Source organism: Synchiropus splendidus, chromosome 11 (genome assembly GCF_027744825.2).
Source record: "Synchiropus splendidus isolate RoL2022-P1 chromosome 11, RoL_Sspl_1.0, whole genome shotgun sequence".
NCBI classification, from domain to species: Eukaryota; Metazoa; Chordata; class Actinopteri; order Syngnathiformes; family Callionymidae; genus Synchiropus; species Synchiropus splendidus.
In genome coordinates, this window is record NC_071344.1 from 16,416,446 (window position 1) to 16,433,670 (window position 17,225).

At 42.4% G+C, this 17,225-nt stretch overlaps 1 protein-coding gene across 1 annotated transcript in view; it reads left to right on the forward strand.

The window, feature by feature from the left end:
- Nucleotides 1-17,225, forward strand: part of slit3 (slit homolog 3 (Drosophila)) — a 236,512-nt gene that overhangs the window by 121,655 nt on the left and 97,632 nt on the right. The window contains exon 5 of the mRNA XM_053878275.1: nucleotides 14,070-14,141. Coding sequence (XP_053734250.1) covers nucleotides 14,070-14,141 — 72 coding nt within the window. The remainder of the gene's footprint in view (nucleotides 1-14,069; nucleotides 14,142-17,225) is intronic.

Sequence of the window (17,225 nt, forward strand, 5' to 3'; positions counted from 1 at the left end):
GGTGACTCAACACGGCCCACGGGTGTGAAGGGGAGTGGGAATAGCTGTCAGCTTTTTGATTGACTGGCGAGGTAAACGCCTTTCGCTTGCTGCCAGTTTGGCTCGACTCCAGCTAACACCTCTGGAGGATGTTTCACTGATGGATGGTCACCGAGCCTTTCGGGAGCTCAAATAATTCACACATTATCATACAATATATTTACACAACCAGCTCAATCTGCATCGATCCGATCAGCCCTTCAAAGAGGACGGTTATCAGAGGGAAAGGAATTTGTTTGCTATGTCTGATTTACTTCTTTCAATTATCTTCCAGTGCCTCGGGCCTTTCCTCAACATCCACTCTTGAGATTGTATTTCTTCTTTTACTAGCCTGTTTACTCATCTATTTATTTGATCATTAACACTGTTTGCCAATGGCTCTCCGGTCTTCAATGTTTCCTGAGCTGTCTTTGTTATTCTTTTCTTTTTCTTCTTTCAAATGCAGGTTTTCAAATTTTCTGAAAAACTTTTGCGGTGCCCTTGTAAGTATGTGAGGTGTGTTTTATTTTGTTTTTTTACTGAATCATTTTGCAGATCGGTGTTTGACTTGCTTGGTCTAGTCGCGGTAGGAGTAGTATCTGAGCTATATTTCTTCTAGCAAGTACATTCAGCACTTCAGAACAGCTGGATCTCGGACCAGCCGTGACAGAATAAGCACCTGTCTCCTATTGTTTGTTCCCATCCCCGGGGTTCTGTTGATCCGCTCCGATCAAAAGAGGTCCATTAAAGAAAAGTGATTTATAGGTGGCATGAGTCACTGATGCACATCGGAACTATAAAAGAGAGCCACGGATGGCGGCAGACCTCGAAGGTCAGCGGTGGGCGGGCTCAGAGTGGACCACCTCATACCCTATGGATGGGGGTTATGTTAGCCACAGCAGATGTGTGAGTAGAAAGGAATAATTCACTGAAGTCCGTAAATCTTGATGGGTTATAGCATAAATCGTGATATATCGGAATGGTTTCCCAACTCCACGATGACGGCAGGTGTTGGACCCAAACAGCCAGTTCAGGCTGAAAAGCAATGGATATATGGTGTGATGAGTGGGGTTACCACCTCTATGATATTGTACCCTGCATATTTGGTGCAGATATCTATCATACATTATCTTTTGTGTTGTGGTTTTCCCATATTAATCTTAGACTTAGACTTTCTGTATTGTCATTGCACAAAAACATATCACGATGTTATGGCAACGAAATTTCGGTCTGAGGCCTCCGGTTTCCAAAAACAAAACTATATGTCCCAAAATAAATGAATATGAGATAAATACTAGTCAGGAAGATGTACAAATAAACAAATAAACAGAATATATATATATATATATATATATATATATATATATTTTGCAATTCTCTTTATTTGATTATTTGTACATCTTCCTGACTAGTATTTACACATTTCCATTCACATTTTCATTCATTCATTTATTTTAACCATTGAAAGATTGCACTTCTCACTTGTGTGAGTGCCAGTACCAAAAAAAAAAAATAAAAAATGGGAACCAACGTGTAAATAAAGAAAATAAATGCATCTAATGATTCCAACTTGAACTGCCCCGTTTTGTGTTTGTAAACTGCCGTTTGAGACCTCATCTTTCCTCCGTCTCCTCCACCCATGTCAGTCCCAGTGCCGCTTCTGGATCGTCTGCCGCTGAAGTTTTATTGGCTCTATAAATGTCCCTAAGAGCCTGCAATATCGCTTAGCTATAACACTCAAAGGGGAAGGAAGAGCTAACAAGAAGCAGGAAGAAAAAAAAAAAAAAAAAAAAACGGAGTGAGACGGGAGAGTCTTAATATCACTTACTCCTTCGGATGACAATTCAAATAAGAGAATGCAATAAAACAAAATGGTGTGAGGGGACGTTAAAAAGAATTAGCCTGTAACAAATGAGAATGCGTGCCCCCCGCTGCCTTAACCCAAAACCCGGATAGTAACTCATCTGAATTTGTCGGACGTCTTTCGGGCGCGGGGCCAGAAAAGCTTTTATATCCATAAAGGCCTATGGATCACAGAGAATTGCATTAAGCTGTCCAATTTAATTACAGTATCGACGGAACATAATAGATACTTACAGGCTCGCAGCGCGACGGGTGGAGGTGGGGGAGCCGGAGCGGGGACACCCGGGGAAAGGGAAAAGTGCAGACAATGTCCATTTATAATGCTGATGCAGTGTAGGTATCAAAAGAAGGCGCTTAAGGTGTGTGCGTGGCACTAACAAAGGATCCTCCGGAACCCAGGGGAGCTTTTCAGAACGCTTAGTTTGATTTAGCAGCTCCCTAGTGACTGTCTCGCTCACAAACATGCCAAATGAGCTCACAAACACACACCGGCCTCACACACACACACACACACACTGACAGTCTGACACAGATACTTACTTAGATCTGTGTAATAGAGCGATTTATAGAACAGGCGGCCCTGTCCCGGCCGCCCATCCAGCTTGATCAATAGTGAGAGGGGGAGGGAAGGTGGGGAGGGGGCGGAGGAGGTGGGGGGGTAATATTTTTATTCATACGCACCCACTTAATTCAATCAAAGCGAGCTGGGCGGGGAGCGGGTGGCTGTTGAAGATGAGAGGAGGGATGGAGACGCAAGAGAAAGCAAGGGCATCGAGTCAAAAGCCTGATGAAAAATGACCAAGACTGGCAGGAGAATGGGAAACAACTAAGGGCGGAGAATTATGGCAAGACGACCAGTCATTGCGTCCTCCCTTAATAGGACACCAAGGACGAGCCTCAAGTCGATCTATATATATGTAACGCCACAGACTTTTATTTGTCTTTGCACTTAGATGATGCCGCCTCCCGAAGATATATATTCGGATCCTGAAAGATTCGCTCACAATACTGTCTTTTGAAGCCATCTTAACCAGAAAATAAAAAGTATTTATGATGACTCAATATCTCTGCTGAGACATAACAACAATGCAATGAAACTCTACAAAGAAAAACAAAAGTTTAATGTATTATTATCGGTTACTCTAGGTCATTAATACTTGGGGAAAAAATGAACTATAGATATATGGTGTTTAAGTTGACAGCATCGGAAGTCATTTATTACTGTTAATACAGACACCTCTGAATATCGATATGAAGATCCTCAGTGATACCTGCTGCATTACTTTGGTCCCATCTGACAGCAGAATATGAGCTCGCTACCGGTCAATATTTATTACTCATTTTATGGAACAATATGAAATGCACTTACAGCTCCCAAGGGTAGCCAAACAGAGAGAGACATAAAGTGAGGGGAGGAGAGTGAGGCAGGAAGGTGAACGAACTGAAGTCTATCGAGGGTCTCTCGGGTTTCAAAGAAGAATCTCAACCACTTTAGTTTTGTTATTCTTCCCCTTTTTTTCATCACTCCCCTGGAGCAAAGCCAAGGTTCAGCCCCGTGTCTTTCTTCTTCTACAGTCGCTCTTTAATAAATAACACTCACTCACACATATACAGATGTGCCCCCGTCCACTCGCTCACTGTTTCTCTGCTGCAACCTTTGCTTCTTTGCTTGTCGTCTCCGTCTTGCTGGGACCTCCTGTGATGCCGTCTGACGCGGCTCCTTATGAATCGAAGGAGGCCCGTCCTCCGTCGTCCGTGTTTCAGGGTTAATAGTCCAGTCCGTGGTTCATATCTGACTAAGCCTGGGGGAGGAGGGGGCCGAATATGTGGAGGCTGTTGTTTCATAAAAATCTGTAGGATGAGAAATGGTCATAGCTAGAAACAATATATAATCATAATGTGTTCAAATGAGGTTGATCTTTTTTGGCATAGAAATACATACAGTCTGTGTTCAAAATAACTGAAATTTTCTGGAAATGTGTGACATGGACATTGAAGAAATGACTTGAATTTTGGGAGGATTCTGATGTTTATTTTAGCTAACAGCTCAGATGTTCACTGCTCACCATGCACTCCCTTTCAATGTCTCAGTACTCCCTGAGGTATTGAGGGTGAGGATACAGCACTCTTGGGTTCCATTCCCTGTCAAGAAATTACGTTTTAGTTCTTTAAAGGATTTCTTTATTGCCGTAGGTTTGCACTCACTGAGTGGTTTCCTCTCCTTTTTTCGTGTTCAAACAGTCTGTCAACATGCAAACCCAAGGTGGATAAACAAAACAAGCAGCCACCCTGAGGAACAAATAAGTTATGAGAGATTAAAGCCTTTTAGAAAGAAAAGGATTTAATTCAGAATAAAATACATCTTTGTCCTAACACCAACTATTTGCTTTTGCTGATAAAAATCCAAATTTAAAAGCAAGCAGATGACTTGCTTATTATATCACAGGACTTGGACGAAACGTCCTTTTTTGTGTTCATTTTTGTCGCCCATTTTTCCACTGACTGAAGGGTTAACTGTAATATCCGAAGGGACAAAGGGCAACTCGGCCATTTTCATTATTCCTCGCCCATGAATAATGGAACTTAATATGGGGGAAGCGTTAGCTGGGAGCGACGAACGCACAAACACTCCCAAACTCTTCCCCCAACGCCATAAGGATCCCGCTGTCATCCTCCATTCCTCCAGCTCATATAAGGGCTGCGCCATGCCCAGAGAGAAGAGGCCTTCACTGGCACACGGAGCCAGATAGAGGGAGGTCTTCATGCTGAAAATCTTGAAGACATTTGGTAAAAATTAAATTACGCGGTACTTAGGAAGCCATGACAAACAGCAGATAATACATCTGCTCTTGTGATGCTCTGAAGCTCTTTCTCTCTCTTCTGAATTCCCCTCATGTCGGAGTGAACCTTGTTTTTCTTCTTTTTTTTGTCCCTCCAGAACCACTTTTTTTTCCCAAACAGGATTTGCAGCTTTTTTTTGTAAAACCTTTCAGTGCAAGCAAACAATGGACTTTGTTCGCCTGAAAAGATCGGACTGGTTGCTTTATTTTTAGTATCGCTTGGTTGAAACATCTCTGGAGGCAATCCACACAGCTCCTGTTGGAATTAGGCTTTTACTGTTGTATTTAGGCCCATTTATGCTCAACGTTACTTACGGATCCAGAGCTAGACGGAGCCTTCTGTCCGTCCGTATTTCTGCACATTCGCACAAAGCTTACAGATACGGACCAAACGGAGCGGTACCACCAGAAACCATCGGGAGCAGTGTTGCTGTTACCACCCGATACATACGTCTAATGAGATTCGAAGAAGACATAGCAATGGTGGAAACTCTCCGTCCTCCAGTGGCGATGTGTAACAGCCTCCTACAGCGCTGCCTCTGTTTTCTACATGTTCAATACTTCTTCCACAGTCGCCATGTTGCTTTTGGAGTTTGTCGTTGTTATATACTTTTCACTGCGGACTGCTGCCTCTGGTGGATATATTGGTGAACAGCAACGTATGGAATACATGGAGGTAATAGCATTTGAAATGGACAGATACATTTTCGGACGTAAAGGGAGCATAAATGGGCCTTATGAGAGTAACCCATGTGCTCAAACTGGAGGTGTTCAGATGATGCCAACATCCTTTTTCACTCAGGTTTGTGGCTCCATCACAAGTCTATGGCTATATTCTGTCCAACCTAAAGCCACACTTCATAACAAACACAAAGTATGATGACTGTTGCTTTTAAAATCCGTGAATATGAGTCAGAGGAAGGAGAGTTCTGACTCATGAGTACATTAAATAATGGATTTAATACTTAGTAATCAGTGTGGGGATGAATATTCCTGATCAATGCCACCCAACAATGACTCCCGCACACTCATTAATATCGCCATCGTTCATAAAGAACTCTTTTTTTGACTCCCTGTATTTGTCATCCTGATGGACCTGATGCATAATTCACTCATCTCTAATAGAATTTGTGGAGACTAATTGCCTGTTCCTCCAAATATCACTGGTAAAAGACCCAACAAGGTTAAAGCCAATAATTGAAATGTTGCAGCCAATTGCCTGGCACCAGTGCGCAGACGATTCCGGGGTCCTTGTGTACGCATGGGTTTGCGAGGCTAGTCCATCACCGAGTGTCCTTTTCAGGGATCAGGGGCCAATCTCCTGTTGGTGATTTCCTCCGCTCTGCTGAAAGGTCAGCAGGTATGACTCACCAGAGGGATGAGCGCAGGGACAACTGTTTACATGAAGATGTATTGCTCGTGCAGGAAGTGTTTGCATACTCGTAGGGTGAAGCTACACTTTTATTTATTATTTCAATCTCCACCTCAATTTTCCCCCAAAAAGACAAACGCTTATTGTGAGTCATGTGAGGTTTTCTGAAGACATGTAAATTTGAGTTTTCTTGCGTTCCACTTTAGTGTTATAAAGGCAGCAATTTCGACGGGAAGCCCCGTAATTGCCCAGGATTCTGCTCTGACTAAGACTCGGGAGGGCAAATAGTTTTTCACTCTAAGAGAAACCAGGACTCACTGTTGGAGGTACCTCCGTCGTCAAAGATAATTTGACAACGTCTGGGGGGCAATTTTGAAACAGAATTATCTACAACAAAATTAAACCTCACTAAAAAAAGAAAAGAACAGAAAAGAAAGAAAAATACATACAAAAATTATTACCCATAAAAGCCTGTTGATAAAGGGGTATCATTGCTCCTCTCATACTCTACCTCACCTCATATATTTGAAGTCTTACCGTAACTTCCAGACTACAGAGGAATATTAGCCCCACCCGCTAGATTTAAGAGGGAAAATAGATCTTGCTCATCCATAAGCCACTGCGGTCTATAAGCCGCGGATGCAGTGTACCCGGTTTAAAAACGATTTTCAAAACGTTTTCAAAACGGGCTTCGGCATTGGGTCTGACTGTTTAAACAAACAATGTTCTGAACTTGAATCATTAACTCCTCACATATTTTATTCACATTGAAGCGAAGCTCTGACACCACAGCCGGTCTCAACAGCTGCTTCTTGATTCCAGACCTCTAGAAGATGCCTCTGTTGTCGGAGCTGTGGACATGCGGGCGAAACATTTTGAGTGCTTTGAGGAAAAATAAGATTTCAGCCTGTAAAAATCCAATTATTAGTCGCACTGTTCTATAAGGGTTCACACCGCGAGAAGAAAGTATTGGCTCATAGTCTGGAAATTACGTTATGTTGCTTTTGGTCACACTCTCTTGTGAAAGCTTCATGCCCAGTAATGAGGTTGTGTTGTAGAAGCTGAAAACTGAAAAAGATTTTGCAATATTTTCTCACTAGGGCCGCAACTCACGACTATTTTAACATTCCGACTACCTTTATAAATACAGTGGTACCTCGGTTCTCGACCACAATCCGTTCCAGACGGCCGTTCGAGAAGCGAATTGTTCGAAATCTGAATCTATTTTTCCCATTACAATGAATGGAAAAAGAAATAATTCATTCCAAGCCTTAAAATAGGCTTTTGTAGGAGTGAATGTAGAGTGTCTGCTGCAGGTGCGCTGTTCCTCTATGTGTGTGGCCGCTGCATGTGGGAGGGGTTGCCGAGTGAGTGACGTCTCTCCAGAAGTGAAGAGGTGCCCGGTGCGTGTCCAGCTCTGAATGTGCGCTTCTGTGCAGTTTGGCTGTGACAAAGTCATAAACCAAGTCACGCTCTGTCCCAGACTCGCCTCATCCCTGTCCCAGCTCCAGCCCACAACAGGACATCAAACCCTGGAGTGTGCGCTCCAGCCTCGGAGGTGTGGAGAGCACCTCCCCTGTGACACTCTACCACGGTCCAGTGCGGAGACAGGAAAGGTTTTACACCTCAATATGAAGAAAAAACAGTCAGTAAATGTAGCTAACGGGACACGTCTGCATACAGAGGCTGCATTATACACAATAACAAAGCGCCTCGTGGATCAGTAGATCGGTCCATGCACTTTGTTTTTTCCGCATTTTTTCGGGGGCGTTTGAGTTCTGGATTTTCGTTAGAAATCAGTAGCAAAAAAATCTCAAATTTTTTGTTCGAACTCCGATTTCTGAATTCCGAGACCTTCGAAAACCAAGGTACCACTGTATGACGTGTGTGTAGTGTGAATACTGTTTTGAATTTTGAATGGCTTAAATGTGTCGATGTTTAGAGTGCAATGGACCCCTCGCCTCAGCTCACAATGGAGGGAGTGATGATGTCATGACAAGTCAACTCATGAACTTGTCAGTGACTAGTCACCATGTTGACTTGTCATTGCAGCCTTCATCTCAGTCCTGAAGCATCACATGTTGACTACGGTTAGATGGACTTTGACAACTAATGTTTACGCAGAAGTCAGCGTTGGATGTTGATGGTGCTGGCGTTTCAGTGGAGTCACGTTTCCCTTCCTGCATGGCCTTCAAAACTAGGGGCTGGAGACGTTGTAGACCATTAAGGACCTTGCTATACTGGGAAATAATCTGAAACCTGCTCTCATTACTGCTTCAATCTGTATATTACTTGCTTATAAATAATGCCTCATATAATGATGCACTGTATTCACAATGCCGTACTTCGGTAGCGCACTGCTAACAGCTGTTTGTAATGTGACTTAAACACAGATTTAAAGAGGTATTTCACTGCCGACTTGCCCACATCCACAAGCTCCATCCAACTTTTTTCCTAATTTTCTTTGGGGTTGTGGGTGAGAGAAGAGTGTTCTGGTACGCTGCCTGAGAAGAAGCCGCTCGGTGGAGGATTCTCTTGCATGTAGAACTAGAGTTCTACATGCTGGACGAAAGTCAAATCAGCTCAGGTGTTCCATGACATGACCATATACTGCATGTTGATGATGAAAGATGACAAGGAGCTACCATGAAAGGTCTTGAAAATGTGTTCAATTGAATGGTAGGAATTCCGTGAAGGTTTTCAGTTGAAACTCAAGCTCGCCTTCTTTTCATTTCCTCTGCTTCTGACGGGGTTTTGACAGCGGCCGCAACACTCAACAGGATTTAATTTGGACAGACATTCTACAGGTTATTTGTTATGGGAAATCTGATGTTCCTATTCTGAAGTGTCAAACCCTCATGAAGACAGAGCAAATGAAAATATAAAAAGTGACGCGTCTCCTTGTGGAGGTGGAAAAGATGGCAAGGTATTCATCAGACTGACAAGTGGATAATCTACCCATCGGCACTTGTGACAGGCCAAGTATTTATTTCTGCTCAATTTGCTTTTTTTCCTCGTCGTCTAATAAAATCTTCTGGGTTTGTACTTTATTTTATTTTTTTAAGTTTTATGAGCCCCAAAATGTCATCATGACCCGAGGAGCAAGAAGTGATAAAAAAAAGAGGAGAAGTAAAATTCAATAACCTTAAAACCACACGTGCTAATAGGCGACCGGTAACCAGCCGGATGATGAAAACTTCCCTCACTCGCTGGTGACATATGACTTTTATTACGTCGGTTTTGACTGCGGTCTCCCGGAGCCGGTGTCACTCAGACCGAGTCATAACAGCCACCAGAGGGACCGGCCTCATCATAGCTTTTATTTGACTTGGATGCCTCGCTTTCTGTCGGTGGAAATAACAAATAAATATTCGGCGGATAAACAAAACAATAAAAGCGATCATTAGTGATTGAGCCCATTCTGAAAAACGAGTTTTATTTCGGGGTTTATGTTCTTCAGATTAATTGCTCTCATCATTCATCACTGCCGGTTGTTTTTTGAGATATAGGGCACTGGAGATCGCCATCTGAAGGAAGCGTGGGGAATTGTCTGACTCCAAATTATTCATAGTTTAAAGCTTTGCTGGGTGGAACTTCATTATCGTCATACACTGTTGGTCTGGGCAAACATTATTACCATAATTTGAATGGAAAACATGAGCATATTGATGAAAAATGACTGCGAAGTTTGTTGAGTTGTGTATCTTTACAGGAAGCAATTTTAAGATGGCTCCACCTAAACTCTAGAGGGAGTAAGTCAGCCTGCTGTAATGGCTCTGATTCAGTATTTTGAGTCATAAAGTGAAAAGACAAATTGTGTTTATGTTTGAGTTTTGCACCGTAGGTCCTTGATTTACGACTGGCTTCCTGCTTATGTCATTCCGCAAGTTGTTTTTCAACTTATAACTCCACTCTCCTTAGCCACTGTGGTCCTGAAGTCATAAATTTGGACTTAAAAACACATGCAAGTATGGATGTGGAATTAAAAAATAGCAATCATTGAGAATCACGCATTGAAAAATGAAAAATTTTTACATCTTCTCATTACTAGTAGGATTTTTACTAATGGGGGTAGGCGTAGTCGATGAATACATTTCGGCGTCAGCCGGGAGCGTTTTAAATCCTTAGCGGACTACCTTAAAAGGCGGAGTCCTCCTCCATCAAATCCCACCTTAAGGTACCAAAGCGCTTCAAAAGTGCTGGGGAGAACCCTGATCAGTGCCATGACACCAAACATCGAGAACCAAGTCTTTATGCTTCGTAGCACTGTTATTGGCTAAGTACAGTTACCAAAGGGCTACACCACAATAGCAATACGCTTATATACCGTGATACTTGATTGAGTGACATTTTATCAATATTTTGCTGACCTATTGCAATACTTGATCGTGTGATATTGTCTTCATGTTCTATCAATATATAATATTAAGATCCTTGGATATGCTGCATGTGTAAACATGTATTAACTTTTTCTTTTTGTACACAAGAGTTATTTTGTTTATTAAGGGAGTGATTCATTCCTCGGTTCGACTGCGACATTTACTTGAAAGTCTACATGTACTGACATCATAACACTAAATTTCATGCACATAAAATTGCACTGCATCTTATTTTCCCCCTTAAAATGATGGTTCAAATTACAATATATAGCAGAACTGACAGCACCTGAATATATTGTAATGTCTTGTACCACCACTGCACATAACATTGAGTCTGAGGCTTTATCAAGTGTTCAGTTGGTATATTGTGAAGAGCTGAAGAAGCTTTATGAAGCCCCCTTGCTCAGTAGGTGGCGCTCTGGTTGAAAAACAAACATAAAAATTGTTGTTTAAAGACAAAGATTATAAAACAGAGTCTTACAATTGAGGGGTGAAGATGAGGAGACCATCACCAGTGGTGTATTCACAGGTCACACGATCACACCAGCAGAACAAGACACAGGGGAACCGATGCACAGTTTGTCGAAGGTGGTCCCGATTATCAGAGTGAAGTGAGCGATCCACATATTTCCGTCAGCTGCTCGCCGCTATTATATCTAGCATGTGTTCTCCTTCAGCGTAACTGTTTGATTAAGAAGATGCGAAAAGAAACACGAAGAGAAAAGCCTCTGAATTTATTTATAACAACGTTCCTTTTCTATCTGTTTCCCATTTTCTCTTTCAACATCAGCACTGGAGCAAAACTATAGATAACTTCTTTTTCCCCCTTCATTCTGAGCCGATTAAAAAAGTGTCAGACCCTTGAAAACAACAGTGTAAACACGCGGGATATTTCCCGGCTGTGCTGCACATTAAAATATCATCACACCATTCCTGCCTGTCAAGCGATTGCCTTCTCTCGTGCTCCTTCCTTACCACAAACGGCCAGTGAAATTGCACATAAAAGCACATATTTTCTTTTGCCTAAAGAGTATACAACGCCAGCCGCACACTTTTCCCATCAGGGCCCGTGGAGAGGGAGCCATCATCTCTTGTCAAACAAAGGGGAATGATCCAGAAAAACGGTGCTGAGAGGGGAGAGCATCAAAAAACGATGAAACCTTGTTAGTCTGAGGAAATGAGTTTTCCACGCGAGGCCCGCCAATTAGCATTCACGCCGCCGATTGGCTGTGGAGTAGCGCACAAGCTGTTTTATCGCATTCAAGAGGCTGCACTGGATGTCGCGAGCATATGTGGCGTGTGTTCACGCGATTGTCTGATGTATCAATAAGAGGCAGGGAAACGTACAGCGGCGGCAGAATCGCCAGGATTCCAGACCGTGTTTGTTTGCGAGGTCACGAGGCGAGGTCCCAGTTGCGGTCTGTTTTCCAACATGGTTGTGTTGTCGTCATTATCCCCATGTGTGTCGGCCATGTTGGTGTGCTCCTCAGAGCACATGTGTGCGCCGCATGCAAGTGAGTTTGTCTCTTTAACCAAGTCAAGCATGACTGGCAGGAATAAAAGGGGTGATTAGCTTGTCTGATATTCCATATCTCTCCCCCCCCTCCCCTGCACCCCTGACTCTAATTTCATTGTGATTTCTCAACCCGGTGTGCCTGCCAGGCTCCCTCCGCTACAAACAACACTAATAGAGTTAAAGCCAGGCTGTTGAATCATGTCAAAAATAATTTGGCTCATGTTGGTATTCATTACCGAGGTATAGAGGGGAAAAAAAAAAAAAACAGAAATGTTTGGCTTGGTTTTTTTGCCTCCATTCAGCCGTTTCTTTGAAAATGCCTGTGCGGAAATTGGAAAACGGTAATGATGACTGATGTTCGAATCGGGATGTGGGACTATACTTAGGGTTCCTAGAACCTAGAAGCTACCAGAGTCAGATATGACAAAATCCACTTGATACACAGAAGATTTTGGCCCTGTTCACATGTTAATCCAAACATGTTCCTTTTACTCGGAATTAATAGGAACCCTGTGAAGCACTCGAGAGCCAGAGCGGCGAAACCTTGTTTTCGGGAGCCAAAGTTTGACCAAGGCCCAGGTTTACAGATTAGAGTTACAATGTAAACGCTGCCAAATAAACTTTTAATAAACTGGGAAGACTAAGCCTGGAGTGTGCCACCTAGTGGCTCTGCAGTGCTGAATAAATGATATTGTTGTGCTCTTAGGTAGAGTGTTTTGAGATGCTGTATAGGAGTCACGAATGCTGGGGAAAATAAACTTTACAACCCTTTTTTTTCTTAGTTTATTTGTGTCCTTTTTTCAGGTTTTCTGAGATCAGTTTGTGTGTGGCTTGTCCGCGTGACAACACAAGGGGTTGTGGGCAAACATTATCACTGCGGTTTTTGCTCCAAGGGAATAAATTGTCTTGTAACTTGTATCAAAAATGCTTAGTTCAAAAAACAACGACATCCACAAACTTATACTTTGAAAGTAAGACAATCAATAAAAAGGTCCTGTCACTCATTTCAAATATGTACTTGGAGTCTCATTCCTTTATTAAAAGAAGAGGCACATCAACTGGTCAGCATAGTTGAATAAATATCTTGCACTGGTCGAGCTCATGAGGCTACTGGACTATTACGATCCAAAGCATCAAAGTATGGGACCATTTCACAAAGGACACATAGTTGTAACACCACATTTTAAGCAGTTTAAATTCAAAATTTGGTTTAAATCAACATTATTATTATTGAATGGTTTGTCCTCCTTAAACTCAGTGGAGATGTCAAAACCGAGTTCGAATCAAGTGGTGTGAACGGATGTGGCCTCAGTGACGGCATAGCTCCACCCCAGTGCCTCCAACCACAGAGGACACTGAGTTGAACCGCCACGTGACTGCCTTTGTTATTATTCTTATGAGAAAGCTTTTTTTTTTTCTAATATGTAACTCTGAAGATTACTTTCCAATTTATTCATTTTTCTTTAATACACTGCTGTGATTTTTGACCTCCTAATGCCCTCTGACTTTCACTCAAGCTAAACACAGGTATGGTTGTTTTGTAGCGTGGAAAAGCTTGTTTTTTGAGCTTCGATGCAAAATAATTTAAGGAAAATGGTTCTGATTTGTGTTTCCCTTTCTGTAGAGTGTATTTTAGCAGGTAATACGTCTGCGGTCTAAAGCTAATTTCACATGCAGATCTTCCATCACACTGCTTTATTTCGCTAAATTCTCTCTTTCCCTCCGTTCACTATTAATCACGCGTACGGGCATAAATGCACGCACACACTCGGAGGCGGTAGATGGACTTGAGCCAGCAGCATTTCTGATAGTTCCTTTTGTCTTTGAAGCTCTTTGCTCCAAATTGTTCCACTGATCATAAATGTCATGTCATCCATTCTCTGCTTCTCCCTCGCTATCCATCTCTTTCTCCTTCTGTGCCTTTGTTCTTGTAATTGGCCTTATGTGAAAGTCTGCATTCGCCAGTGCGTGTGTGCTCTATACATCAAATGTTTGTGGTTTTGTTTATCATTAGACGTCGTTCATCTTGGAGTGTTTGGAATACCACGACTAATGTCGTCCGTCCCTGGCTCTTTCTGCAGAGACCTCAGCGAGAACCAGATCCAGGCGGTTCCGAGAAAAGCCTTCAGAGGAATCACAAACGTCAAGAACCTGTGAGTTGGCTGTTTACCTCCGTCAGCTCTGTCGATTTGCTGTTCTCTGTACAGTTTTGTTGCATATCCAGAGACCAGGAAAAACTGTCAACCAGAGCTCAATTTGGGGAAATTTTTCCCAACATCTTAAATCCTCTTTTTGAACCGACGACCCATTTATTCAGTTGCAATTCATCATTTAAAATTGTGCTCCGTTTGCTTGGAGTGCCAACAAGTGTAGAAAAATTAGAAATATAAACCATAAAATGTTTAAATAAATATAAATCCTTCCTCAGCAGGTAACACTGTACACTGAAACCTTGTTCATCTACTTCTCTTTGTTTATTTATTCTTTGACTATGGCATTTGTAGTATTGCATATATGTGATATCTCGATTATTGAAGCAAATCAACATGTATCACTGACATGAAAAATGTAGCAATTTTGAAGTCAGAATCTCACAAAATGACCAGTAGCCCCGTCTCACAAAAGAGAAAATACTCTTGTTTGCCTTACTCCGCTTCAATAAGCCACTAGGAATTTCCACAATTGTTTGAGTTTACACTGGGTGCGCTGTTTCTTCCCATCAACCAAAGACATGTCACACTATTGAACTTATTAGAAGATTCATGCCAAGTATCTGCTCCGCACTGTGCCTCCACGGAGTGGCACACATCGTCCACACACTAAAGCCAAACAACATTCTCACTGTTATAAACCTGAAAGACGTGTTAGCGCTGTGCTAAAGTTACAATTCAAGACACACCACAAAATGACCCCAATAAAAACAACTCAACTGGAACTCCCTGAAGACACGTTAATCACTGAAAACATTTCAAGGAACAACGATAAACATCAATGAGCTGCATTCACGTAACAATTTCGGAACAAACCTCAAAACACAACAGCGTGGGGCACCTCTGGCTTTGTATTGAACCTGAGTCCTTCTGGGTGGGCTGGGTGGGGTTTGTATGTTCTCCCTCTGCATGTGTGGGTTTCCTCTTGGCACTCTGGTTTCCTCCCTCTGTCAAACAGTACGCAGAGGTTTTCATGACTCTGTTTTGTTGTTAGACATGAACGTGTCTATCTGAATGTCCTCTGTGAGGTACAGATGATTTCAAAGTGAAAAAAAACTGTAGACATTTTTCAGTCCAGTACGTCCCATCTTTTCATGAGATTCTTACGCTATAAAAGATTTGCTGTCCAACGCTTGACCTCATTAAACCATGCAACTCACCTCAGTTTCTTAACAAAACCTTATTTTTTTCATTTCTGCCCTCCCCTGCCGTTTCCCTCATCTTTACTCATTTCTTTACTCATTTCCTCCTTTCTCTCCGGTCCTGTCCAGCGAGTTTTTGTCTTCACGTCAAATGCTCAATACCCCCCTGTCACCCGCTCATGGCGTCCTAAACACCGATAGTCAGATCAATACACAGCCTAATCCATGCTGCCAGTCAATGACCCCTGATCAATGGGGTGCCAGGAGAATCTGCACACCCCGTGGGCCAAATCCTAATTGAAAGCTCTTCAGGAATACGAGGCGCTTTGCAGAAAAACGCTGGTTTATTTTTTTGTCCAATCAGTTTGATTTCACAAGAGATGAGGACGAGAGTGTGTGACTGTCAGTGCTGCCAGAGCGCTGCTAAAGAGTCTTTGCTGTGAAAACCAGTTGTGTTTTATCAGTTCCGGATGAATTCACAGAGAATCAAACTCACAAACAAACAAAGCAGAACACGCAGACCACAAGAAGACAAAGCCCCGTCGCACTGGAGTCGCGTCAACATTTCTGTTTGGATAGTTTCACAGAAACAACAAGCTCGGACCTCACAACAAGAACAACCCTGAAAAACCCCCATCGGCACCCTTCACCCGTTCCTCTCTTCCACGGATGTTGGAGACAATCTGGAGACAATCAATGTCACCGTTGGGCAAGACGACTCATCAGCTCTCAAAGATCCGATGAAACTCCCAACGAGTGGAATCGATCTTTGAAAGAATGGAAAAGCTCACACTGAAAATGTCATCCTTATAAATCCCTTTATTTTCAAATGAATGAATCCTCTCCGCTCCACTTACCAAACAGCTTCCTACCGAATTATACTTTTCAAACTCTCTCTGCAGAGCCTGCAGCAGAGACCCTAGACTCCCATCACAGATTCACTCTAGGGCCGCCTCCTCCTTTGTTGGGGCCTCTCAATATTCCACATGGTTCCTGGTCAACAGGAGTCATAAAGCATACTACAAAGTATGGCACTCCACAGCGGCTTAAATGAGGGCCGCCACGCCTTCAGAAAAATCTGTTTTTAAAGATGAAATCTCATTTGGAGGTGGAGGACATGACGGTGTTCTGCGTGTTTTTAACTGGAAAATCTCAAAATAAACATCATAATGACTGAAGTCTGTTGCTCGCGGACAGCTGCAGACTGGAGAAAGATTTACTACCGTTTTCATTGTGACCATTTCAGTAAATGTCAAAACTTTCCCCTGTGCTTCATCGTATCTCTATCGCTGATTGTCTGCATTCCATTCCATTTATTTTTTTTTTAATGGTGTGGGGGGCTACAGGAGCCGTATTTTTTTTAAAATTCTGCTGGAAGCCCTATACTATCAAATCAAGATAAGAACTTCTTTGATTCAAGAACCATATTTATTAAAGGAAAAATCCTGACGGGAGCAAAAAACTTGAACCTCCACCTCTTATCGTGTTGAAACATTTAGAGCAACTGTGAATGAAACAAGAAGCTTAAGAGCAATGGCCTGCTTCTGTTTCTAAAGTGGGGACAGGAAAACACCCAGAATTGTGAGCTGGAAGTAACTGATCAAAGCAATGTACCAACAATAACTATGAGGTCCATTTCCGTCCCTCTCATCCTCTTATCGCTGTCAAAAATCTATTCTTTAAATTCCATTTTCAAACAACAAAATAGAAAATATTGAAGTTCAAGATCTGACATTGCCTGCGATTGAGTGCTTGAGTCCAAAAAACGTCCTAATGGTCCTGAATAAGTGGAGGTCGTTGTTGCTAAATAAGACTTCAAAGTGGATCCAGTGGAAAAGAGAGATCAATCTGATTGAGCACTACTCGACTTTATTGTAGTTACACG